Source organism: Phacochoerus africanus, chromosome 4 (assembly GCF_016906955.1).
Source record: "Phacochoerus africanus isolate WHEZ1 chromosome 4, ROS_Pafr_v1, whole genome shotgun sequence".
In the NCBI taxonomy this organism is placed as follows: Eukaryota; Metazoa; Chordata; class Mammalia; order Artiodactyla; family Suidae; genus Phacochoerus; species Phacochoerus africanus.
This window is the reverse complement of record NC_062547.1, coordinates 75,500,111-75,511,797: the sequence shown is the minus strand read 5'-3', so window position 1 is coordinate 75,511,797 and position 11,687 is coordinate 75,500,111. Positions and strand designations below refer to the sequence as shown.

The window sequence follows — 11,687 nt, the reverse complement described above, 5'->3', positions numbered from 1 at the left end:
TAGGTCGCAGACACAGCTCAGATCTTGTGTTGCTGTGGCTGTGGTGTAGGCCGGCGGCTACAGCTCTGATTCGACCCCTAGCCTGGGAACCTTCATGTGCCGCTGGTGCAGCCTGAAAAAGACAAAAAGACGAAAAAGAAAGGAGAAAGAAATAAACAGAATTTACCTCTTAACGCTTGCTCTGAGGTTGCGCTCACCTGGGGAGCAAAGTCTAAGAGGACACCCCAAACTCCAGCATCAAGATAAAGAGTATTTTAATGGGATAATTTTCAGAAAGCTAAAAATAATGCTGAAGAAGGTCCACAGTGAACAAAATGTCAACATTTTAAATAGAATCAGAATTATTGAGTTTTCTTTTGGCTCAGTGTGACACTGTTACTGATCCTGTTTTTGTTTTAAAATAAAGACACAAAAAATAAATGAATTGGAACCAAAGTCAGGGTGAGTAGAGGCCCCACTAGCCCTCAGTGTGGTGCTCTTCCTGCTACAGCTACTGACCTCCCTGTTCTTGCATCCTGTCCAACAGCTTCCTGCCTCAGGGCCTTTGCACTCAACCGCCTCATTCTCATGAAGGATATACATATATTCTTCAATGGAAAATAACTTGATATATCTTTTTTCAGAATATTATTATTATTATTATTATTATTATTTTGTCTTTTTGCCATTTCTTGGGCCGCTCCCGTGGCATATGGAGATTCCCAGGCTAGGGGTCGAATCGGAGCTGTAGCCACCGGCCTACGCCAGAGCCACAGCAACGCGGGATCCGAGCCGCGTCTGCAACCTACACCACAGCTCACGGCAACGCCGGATCGTTAACCCACTGAGCAAGGGCAGGGACCAAACCCGCAACCTCATGGTTCCTAGTCGGATTCGTTAACCACTGTGCCACGAAAGGAACTCTCATCATTTTATCACTTTTTTAGATTCTACATGTAAGTGATATCACATGATATTTATTTTCTATGTGTGGCTTATTCCACTTCATGTGATAATTTCTAGGTCCATCCATGTTGCTGCAAATGGCATTATTTCATTCTTTTTATGGCTGAGTAGTATTCCATTATATATATATGTATACACACACACCATATCTTTATCCATTCATCTGTCAATGGACGTTAGGTTGTTTCCGTGCCTTGGCTGTTGTATATAGTGCTGCTATGAACATTGGGGTGCATGTATCTTTTTGGATTAGAGTTTTCTTCTTTTCCAGATATATGCCCAGGAGTGGAATTGCGGATCATATAGTAGTTCTATATTGAGTGTTTTTGTTTTTGTTTTTGTCTTTTTGCCACTTCTTGGGCCGATCCTGCGGCATATGGAGGTTCCCAGGCTAGGGGTCGAATCGGAGCTGTAGCTGCCAGCCTATGCCAGAGCCACAGCAATGCAGGATCCAAGCCGCATCTGCGACCTACACCACAGCTCACAGCAACGCCGGATCGTTAACCCACTGAGTAAGGCCACGGGTCGAACCCACAACCTCATGGTTCCTTGTTGGATTCGTTAACCCCTGCTCCACAATGGGAACTCCTATATTGAGTGTTTTGAGGAAACTCCACACTGTTCTGCATAGTGGTTGCACCAATTTGCATTCCCACCAACAATGCATGAGGGTTCCCTTTTCTCCACACCCTCTTCAGCATTTATTACTTGTAGACTTTTTGACCATGGCCATTCTGACTGGTGTGAGGTGATACCTCGTTGTGGTTTTGATGAAGAGTTTTTAGCAAGGGTGACATGACACCTACAGAGCACTTGGCCCAAATGTGCCCATATCCTTGAAAATATTTTGAACAGTATGTGCACATGGCAAGTGTGGCAAAAAGTGTCACTTCTGGATGCTGTTGACATAACAAGATTGCTATTTCTGTTTTAATAAATTACAAACTTAAAAGTGCTGATGGCAGTGCCTAGTACATAGTATTATCAAAGTGTTCTTTCTTGTTGCTATTATTACTATTATTATTATTCATGAGTTGTAACAAACATGCCAGGGACAGCCCTGTAAATGCCAAGTAAGCACCCTGTAGAACTGTGCGCTACTTTTAGTTTTTACTGTTGTTATTAGTGGGAGGAGCCTGTGCCACCTGGAAGCCTGGTCTGTCCTGCTTTGCCGTCACCCACCCAGAAAACAGCGGCTACGGACCGGCTGGCCTCAGTTTACTGGGTCGGAGTGGGCGCCGGGATGCCGGATGTGGGATTCAGGATGTTCCGGGTGCGATGCGGGATGCGCGATGAGCTCGGAGGCGGGATGGGAGATGGGCGATGCGAGCCGGGGGGCGCCGCCGCCGCGAGGCGCGCTCTAGCCGCCAGGGGCCGCTGCGGAGCCGCCCTTTTGTGGTCCTGATGCTGGAGCGAGCGGGCGCGCGGAGGAGGGAGGAGGGCGCGGGGACCGGGCGGGAGGGAGGCGGGAGGCGGCGTCCGTCGCTCCAGCTGCGAGTCCGCCCGCCGCCCGCCGCCGCCGCCGCCGCCGCCGGCTCGGTCCCGCGCCCGCTGCCTGCCTTCACCCGCCATGGCCCGCCTGACAGAGAGCGAGGCGCGCCGGCAGCAGCAGCAGCTCCTGCAACCGCGGCCCTCGCCGGTGGGCAGCAGCGGGCCCGAGCCCCCCGGGGGGCAGCCCGACGGCATGAAGGACCTGGACGCCATCAAGCTCTTCGTGGGCCAGATCCCGCGCAACCTGGACGAGAAGGACCTCAAGCCGCTTTTCGAGCAGTTCGGCCGCATCTATGAGCTCACGGTGCTCAAAGACCCCTACACGGGCATGCACAAAGGTGGGCACCCGGCCCCCTCCCTCCCCTCCGCTCTCCTCCCTCGGCCTCCCCACCCCACCTTCCGGCATCTTCTTCCCTCCAACCCTCCTCTCCTCACCTCCTCCCTCTGCTTGCCTCTGCCTCGGCATCATTTCTTCCCCCCCTACCCCGTTCCTCCCACCCCCTCCTCCCCCCCTCTGGGGGTGCAGCTGACAGATCCGAGCTGGCCCCCTCCCCTCCTCCGCCCCCTCTCCCTCCCTCCCCACCTTCCGGCATTCTCTCTCTCTCTTCCTCTCTCTCTCTCTCTCCCTCTCTCTTTCCTTTTCTCTCCTCTCTCATCTCTCTCTACCTCCCATCCTCCCCCCCCAGCATCCTTCTCTCTCTCTCCCTCTCCCTCCCATTCCCTCTACACCCCCACCCCTTCCTCCCTCCCTCACCCACTCTTTCCTGCCCCTTTGCTGGGGGAGCTGCCTGAACACTGCCACCCCTCCTTGCCCCCCCATTCATTTGGCCTCTCCAGGCCCCGTCGGGGAAGTTTGCACCTCTGGACTCCATTGCTTTGGTCATTTTCACAAAGCCAGGCCGGCGGGGCAGGTCCAGCCGGCCGCGGGGGACACGGATGCCCAGGATCCCGGGCTAATCGGTAACTACAAAGAAATCGGGGTGGGGGTGTGGGGGTGCATGGAGCTAAGCCAGTCTGGGGGGAGCACCAGCCTCCGGTGGTTAAAAGGCTACCGTTCGCCCTCCTCCTCTGCCCACCCTCTCTGTTTGGATCAGCATTCCCCCCTCCATTTCTCTATGCTTCCCCCACCATCACCGCCTCCACCTTTGGCTCAAGTTAAAACTGGCCAAGCCTGTTAGCAGTGTGTTGAGGGCTGAGGCCAAAGACGACGAGCGTGGACCGTCCATCTGGCAGAGCCCAGATCCTGGGGTGGACAGGGAGGTGTGGGTGACTTGTGAGCCCAGCGGGGGAGGCAGGTGGGGTGGGGAGGCCTGCCTGCCTCCCTGCCACCTGATTCTCTGATGGCATGCTCGGAGGGGGTGCCAGGGGCTGTGGCCCCAGCCCTGGGCTTTGATCACGGCCCAGTATCTGAATTGGGGTGGCCCAGACAGTTCTCCTGGCAGGGTAGGGACTAGGGGTGGGAACAGTGAAGGCTTTGTGCTGACACCCCTGGCAAGACTCTGGAGGGACTTGGGGGTGGATCAGGGACCATGACCTATTTCACACCCCATTTGTCCCCTCCCTCAGTGTGGCAGGCATGGTAAGCATGAATGCATATGTGTTGGATGAATGAATGAATGAGTGGATGAATGAATGAATGAATGACGAGTCGAGACAAGCCATAGCAAGGGTCTGGTGTTTTGGAGCCTAGGCCTGTCACTTCAGCTAGACCCTCCAGCTGGTACCCTGGGGGAGGAAAGTGACCCCTCCCATCCCCCCACCTCTTTTCAAATCCTACCATCACCAAAAAAAAAAAAGAAAGAAAAAAAGGGCCTGGAAAATCTAACTCCTCCCTGTGGCCTGGGAGGGCAGAGTGCTCACACCCAGGAGACACACTAAGTGTCCATGGCTGTATAGAGGGTTCCTTCCCCCACCCCCACCGCCTGTGTGTCTGAAGGACCCATTTCTAGAAGGATTCTGATGGTGGGGGATGTCCACGTGGCCCCCCCCAAATGTTGATTTAAAAGGCTGTTGATGAGCTCTGTGTCAGGGAGACAGATGGGGTGCAGGGAGATGGAGATGCTTGTGGTCCTCCCCGCCTTTCTCATTTTAAAATCCCCCTGGGGACCACCCCACCCCCACAACACGGAGAGGTGAAGGAGGGACCGGCTGAGTTTTCACCTGGATCAGAGCCTCAGTTTACCTGCTGTTAACAGAGCAAGGTCTCAGGAATGTAAGTTTACTTTTTTCTGGAGAATGTTGGAATTGGGGGTGCCTCAGGGTGTTTCCCATTTGTGATCTTTCCTTGGAGAATGAAAATTAGGAAGCTGGGTGTCTACGACACCCCGCCTTCACCCTCCGCTTTTCACAAGTCCTGACGGAAATGGAGGTTTGGGGGTAACAGAGGTGGAGGGCCTTCTGCTTAGAACCACCTCCAATATCTCAGGACACAGATGGGTCCCCCTACTGACCCCACCTGTGCTGGACCTGGCAGGGCCTTATCTGTAGGAGGGAGCTGGGCGGAGCTGGAGGTGGGGAGCGTCTCCCAGGAGCCAGGATTGAGACCTGTGTGTGGAGCTTAACTGTGTGACCTCTGATCAGTGGCTGCCCCTCTCTGGACCTCAGCCAAAGAGAAGTGAAGTGACGAATGAAAAGTTGTGTTGTGGGGAGAAGATCCAGGCACCTCCCACAGACACTTATCTGGTTTAGTTTCTGGGGAGCCTACAGGGTGCAGGGGGCCTACTGGGGATCCTGGCTGGGAGCATTGGGATGGGGGTGCACATGCCAGGTTGTGAAGAGAAATACCCTGAGAGACTTCTGGGCCCCTGGAGGCTGGGCATCGGGGAGCCGAAAGGGCCGAAGTGAGGTAAAATGAAAACCTCCATTGTGGTCCCCCTGACCCCAGCCCCTGGCACCTAGTGGGAGAAGGGCCATCTAGTGTCACATTATTCTCATGATCACCATCTCACCCTAAATTTTCACATTTGGGGACTGTTTGATCCCCACTGTGGTGGGCTTGCGAGCATCCATGCATTTCATAGAGAAGGGAAACTGAGGCTGGGAGGGCAAATACTGGATCCCACAACTGTCACACACCTGTCCACCTCTTCTGAGGCCAGAAGCAGAAGTATATCTGTCTGGTGAAAGGTGGGGGGATGACAGTTTCCCCCAAGCCAAGGGGGAGGACCCCCAGCAGTGGTGTTGGGAGCCGGGGGGGGGGGGGGGGAGCTGTGACATCTGACATGGTCAAGGGCAGGGGCACTGCAGTTCCTAAGGGCCTGTGCAGTGGGGCCTTGCTAAGGCGCAGAGAAAGGCAGGGGTTCCCGGGGCTCTGGGGATAGGGCAGGGGTTGGGGGAGAGGGTAGGGTAGGAAGTGAAGCTTCCTCTGAAAGGGTGGGCAGGCCTTGGGCGCTGGCTTTTTTGTTTTTAAGAGCGAGAGATGAAGACAGAGAGAGATGGAAAGACACAGCTAGAACCGAGAAGGAGAGAGATACAGAGGGAGGGGGAGAGAGAGAGGGGCCGCCCCCAATCCCCACGCACTGGGAGAGGCAGAGAGAGGGCGGGGTCGGGGAGAGAGATGGAGAAGGGGGAGCAGGGAGGCTGCAAGACCGTTTCCCTGTCCAGATCTATGCCTCACCCAGAGAAAGAGGCCTCCCTGGGTGCCTCCAGTGCAGCCGAGAGCTCAGGCCAGGAATTGGGGGGCTCCGGCTGGCCAGTGAGCAGTCATCACCCCCTCCAGTCTTCTGCTCGGGGACAAGCCCCCTCTGGGACCCTCCCTCCAAGGGGCCTGAGTGCACGTGAGCACTCCCCGCCCCCCCCCGCCCCGACACACACACACACACACACACACACACACACACACACACACACACACACACACACACACACACACACACAGTGCCTGGTGTGGCTTGGGCTGTCCCTCACCCGATCAGGCTGAATATTAATGCCCATCCTGCCCGGGGCAGGCGCCGGAGATAGGACTCGTCCGCTGCCGCGCAGCCCCCATTTATGGTAATCACATATGCATTTGCATGTTAATGACAATATTTGTCTTAAAGCGGAGGTTGTGAGGGGGGCCGGTGCAGGTGGGGGGGGGGGGCTGGGTGGGGGCCTGCGGTTTCCATGGGAACGCCAGCTGCTCAACTGGCGGCAGGGGGGAGGCTGGAGCACGCCGAGCTCTGAGGCGTGAGATTCCGAGTGTGACGTGCCAGCCCCAGGGAGACGGCAGGATGGGCGGCCGGCAGCCGCTGCCTGGCGGGGGAGGGGGGGAACCGAGGGAAGGGACAGCGGCAGGGAGCTGGGGCGAGCCACCAGGGCTGGCTGTGTGGTTTCAAGCCAGGCACCCCCAACCCAGTGCCTCAGTTTCCCCATCCACCCAACCAGTCATTGGTTTAAGAGGCCTTTATGAGGCCCCCGGAGCCTTCTGGGTGACTGTGACATCGTTTCTGGCTTCCTTCAGGCAGAGCATGAATGGAGCACTTACTGTGTGCTGGCGTTTTTGCAGGGCTTAGATTCTTTGCAAATTGAATCCCTGTGGGCATGATGGAGTCAACAAGCCATGAATCCATCTATCCATATAACCAACATTTATTGAGAGCCTGCTGTGTCCCAGGCTCTGTTCTAGACCCTGGATACAATCTTGGGCAAAACAGATAAAAATCCTCTCCCAGACCTCTCCCACCCCCAGATCCCATATGGTGAGGGACACAGTGAGGAAGGGGGAGGATACAGGGTGCTGATGTCAGGGCTGCGATGGTAGAAACATATCATCAGGGAGGAGGCCCCAGCCCCTGCAGGTACAGAGACCAGGGGGCGCTCCCTGGAGAAAGCAGTCAGTTTGGGAGAGCAATTAAGATGAGTATGGATTCTCTGCATCTTGCCGGCTATGGAAACTTGGGCAGCTGTCTTTAACTCTTCAAGGCTCAGCCTTGTCATCTATAGACTTGGGAGACCAGTAGTTCCTGTTGTGGCTCGGCGGGTTAAGAATGCAACTGGTATCCATGAGGTTGTGGGTTCAGTCCCTGGCTTCGTTCAGTGGGTTAAGGATCTGGCATTGCTGCGAGCTGCAGTGTAGGTCTTAGATGAGGCTCTAATCTGGCGTTGTCGTGGCTTGTGGTGTAGGCTGGCAGTTGAAGCTCCTGTTCGGCCCCTAGCCTGGGAACTTCCATATGCCAAGGTACAGCCTTAAAAAGACCAAAAAAAAAAAAAAATTGGGAGACCAGCAGGGCGCTCTTGACACAGGACTGGACACAGAGTCCGTGCTTACTATATGACTAAGCTGAGACCTGAAGGGTGAGAAGATCTGCTGCTGGGGTAAGGTGTTCCTGGCAGAGCACGTGCAAAGGCCCAGAGCAACGCTGACTCAGGGAAAGTTCAGGCAGGGGGTGGAGGGTGGGGTGGAGCTTTTGCCCTGGTGGAAAAACAGCAAAGGGTTTGGGAGCCCCAGGGTCCGCTTCTGATGGGGGTGAATATCTGGCAGGGCTCCTCTGAGAGCTTCTGGCATGGGTTGGGGGGTGGACCCATGACCTATTGCTGGAGTAGGCTTCTGGCTCTTCACCCCTGATACTGGCAGATGAGACCCTGGCCATTAGGAGCACTCAGTAGGACCACATTCACTCATTTAGCCAACACTTCCTGAAAGCCTTTTGGGTCCTTGCCTTGTACTAAGCAAGAGAAATCTGAGATCCTTCTGATGGAGAGACAGAACTAGACATTGGCCCCTCCAACTGTAATGGTCAGGGTTGTATCAAAGGGAAGGGATGCTGAGTTGAGGGAACTGGATAGGGACTTGAAGGCTTTGCCTGGGAAATCTGGCTGCATGGAGGAGGGGCATTAGAACTGGGGCTTTGTAGGATGAACAGGAGCCTACCAAGCAGAAAGAACATTTATTTATTCACAGAAGCACTTACTGTGTTGTGGGCCTCATTATGGGTGTGAAACACAGCAGTGAGTCAGCTAGGTGGATGTCTCTGTCCTCTGAAGGTGGACAGAGGGAACTGGGTTTGCAAAGGCCTGGAGGTGTGAAGGGACAGAGCTGGAGTAGAAGAGGAATTAAGTGATGCACGAGGGAAGAGGCCAGAGAGTCAGCCTGGGCTAGATCCTGAAGAGCCTCTCATGCTGGACTGAACTTGGACTCTTTCCTGAGGGCACTAGGGAGCCATAGAAGAATTTAGAACAGAGGAGGATCTCAGACCTCTGTGGAAAGGGAGCCACAAGTCCTGTTAACTGTCATTGCCACTATCAGCCTCCCAGCCTTACTGAGGATATGTACATTTCCTACACACCTGGATGGATAAAAGAGTGTGAGATGAGAGGGACACAAAGAAGCAGACATGTGCTCAGGTCACAGCGTTTCTTAGAAAACTAGGTTCCCCTCCCCCCATGCATAGATGCAAAATTAGGGTTCAGAGACAGGTGACACCCATCCCCAAGTCACACAGCAATATAGCCAGGCATCACACCTCCCAGCCTGAGACTTGACCTACTTTGGAAAAGAAATAAAGGAGACAGAGAAAGAGATGTGATTGTGGAAATGTAGACTCAGGGTGAGAGCCATCCAGGAATGCTGGCAGTCCTTGGATTAAAGGTGACCCGCTCCAAAAGGGGAGGATTCTAGGTTTTGAAGACACTGACCTAGCAATAGTCCTGTTGATCTGTAGTCATGGTGATCATCGCTGACATGTAAGCTCTATGAGAGCAGGGACCGTGTCCTGTTCACCATTTTGAAGTAGAGCCTGTGGATGAACAAGAGCCTAAGGGAATGACAGTGTGGGAGGGTGAGGGGGTGGTTGAATAGGGGAGGGTGGGCTGGCTAACAGATGGAAAAATCGATGGATACATGAGTAGATATGTGCAGGTGTGAATGGATGGATGGGTGACAATGATTTGGTGTGTATGAGTGGATTGCTGGATGAAAGAGTGGGTAGTAGATGAAAGGCTGAATGGATTGATGGAGGGATAAGTAGGTGGGTAAATGGATGGATGGGTGGATAAATGGATGGATGGGTGGGTGGGTAGGTGGATGGATGGATGGGTGAAGGGATGAATGTATAGATGGATGGATGGTAGGGGAATGGGCGGATAGATGGATAGATAAGTGGGAAGATGGATGAATCAATGGAGGAATGCATGGGTAGATGGATGACAGATTGAAGGATCAAAGGTGGACACTCCCCAACATTTACCACTGCCCCCCCACACCTGGTGAATAAGAATGACCATCAGCTTTGTAACCCGACAGGTTTGGTTTCTATTCCTGGCTCTGCTTTTTATTTCTGTGGGATCTTAGACAATCCACCTTATCTATTCTGAGCCTTGGCCTCCTCATTTGTAAAAGAGAAAGAATATTGATAGTTGCCTTACAGAGTAGTTGTAAAAATTAAAATTAACTTATAGGATGTGGTTAATGCAATCACTATGAGTAGTGTCTTGCACTTGGTTGGTGTCAGTCAGTGGTTAGGCAACCAGATAGTCAACAACTGTTTGTCCAGTCTCTGGGATGTCCCAGGCACTGAGCTGGGCTCTGGGGACACAAATCAATCCAAGGGGTGGAGGTACTGACAGTAAATGAGTAAAGAGAAAAATAAGATGTAGGTAGGAGTGAATTGCTATGGAGGAAATAAAATGGTATGTGTGACATTGGAGGGTGACAGCTTACTTCAGGGGACTGAAGGTGTCTGAGGAGGCAGCGCTTGGGATGAGACCTTCAAGACCAAGGAGAAAGTTGTTCTACAGCCAAGAGAAAAGCATTCCAGGAGGAGGGTACAGTATGTGCAAAGGCCCTGAGGTCAGAATAAATCAGCTGGGTTGGGAGAACAGTGGCCCATTTGTCTGGAGCAGAGCGAGAAAGGGAGCGACAGGGAGGAGGTGAGGGCAGAGCAGGGACAAGGCAGGTTGTGCAGGGTCTCACATGTCTTGGAGAGGACTGGGCTTAACTGTGAGTGAGGTGAGAGCCTGGAGGGTTGTGGGTAGGGAAAGGACAGAGTCTCTTAGGAGGAGCTCCATGTCTGGAAAACATGGATCGGTTCTCCATTTTCTAGGTGGGGAAACTAAGGCACCAAGTGTCCCAGAATGTGGCTGGAGATTTCTGCCACCATGGCTGAGCCCAGCTCCTCTGAGGGGCTCCTGAGAGATGACGGGTTGTCTGGGGATGTTGAGAAGGGTAAATGTATGAGCACCCCCAACCAGCCTCCTGCTTCTCCCAGCAGCCTTTGATGGTGGGGTTTGCACATCTGAGAGGTGACGAGGGGCCACTCATCAAGTCCTTGTCCCTGACCCTCTGCTAGGAGGAGGGGCCAGAAGAGACATTCCCACCACAGCTGGGGGTCTTTAGATTGACCTTATAGACAGTGGGGAAATGCAGGCTCAGAGAGGGGAGGGCACCTCCCTAGGGACACACAGCATATTCATCATAGCATTGTCTACCCTGGAAGGGATCTGGCAGCATCTAGAGCTACCCCAAGTGGGTGCGCAGGGCTGCAAGGTCATTTCTTCACCTACCTGCCCAACCCCTCTCTCAGCTGTTTTTTTTTGAGTCCTGCAACTGTGTGCCACTTTTAAATGAACCAGACGTACTGTGTGCCCGTGAGAAGCACAGTGCACTGTGAGAAAGTGGACAGAATGGCTGAGTTGGTCCTAAGGGTTCTGATGTGTGTTGGGGGAGAGGCAGAGAGGGGTGTCTGGGGTCGAGGGTGAGCCTGGGTTGAGGGCTGGGCAACATCACATAAAGCACATCCCATAAGATGCCACCTCTCACCCCTCAAGATGGCCTTTTTTTAAAAAATTTTTTCTTGTTTTTTGCTTTTTAGGGCCACACCCATGGCACATGGAGGTTCCCAGGCCGGGGGTCGAATCAGAGCTACAGCTGCTGGCCTACACCACAGCCGCTGCAATGCCAGATCTGAGCCACCTCTGTGACCTGCACCACAGCTCACAGCAATGCTGGATCCTTAACCCACTGAGCAAGGCCAGGGATCAAATCTGCAACCTCATGGTTCCTAGTCGGATTTGTTTCCACTGAGCCACGACGGGAACTCCAGCACGGCCTTTATGAAAACAAAACAGAACACAGCAGGTGTTGCTGAGGAGGAGAAGTCAGTTGGAACTCTTGTGCAGGGCTGGTGGGCATGCGAAATGGTGCAGCCGGGGTGGAAGACAGTCTGGTGGTTTGTTAGAAAGTTAAACACAGAGTTACCATGTGACCCAGCAATTCTGCTCCTGGGTACAGACCCAAGAGAACCGAAAGTGGGGAGATACTTGTACACCCATGT

At 53.6% G+C, this 11,687-nt stretch overlaps 1 protein-coding gene across 2 annotated transcripts in view; it reads left to right on the top strand.

Moving 5' to 3' along the window:
• Nucleotides 1–2,412: 2,412 nt before the first annotated feature.
• Nucleotides 2,413–11,687, top strand: part of CELF5 (CUGBP Elav-like family member 5) — a 49,615-nt gene continuing 40,340 nt past the window's right edge. The window contains exon 1 of one of the 2 annotated variants that reach the window (XM_047777568.1): nt 2,413–2,774. In XM_047777568.1, the coding sequence (XP_047633524.1) occupies nt 2,516–2,774 (259 nt within the window). In that variant the 5' untranslated portion in view covers nt 2,413–2,515. The remainder of the gene's footprint in view (nt 2,775–11,687) is intronic. The other variant, XM_047777569.1, reaches the window with a different exon arrangement.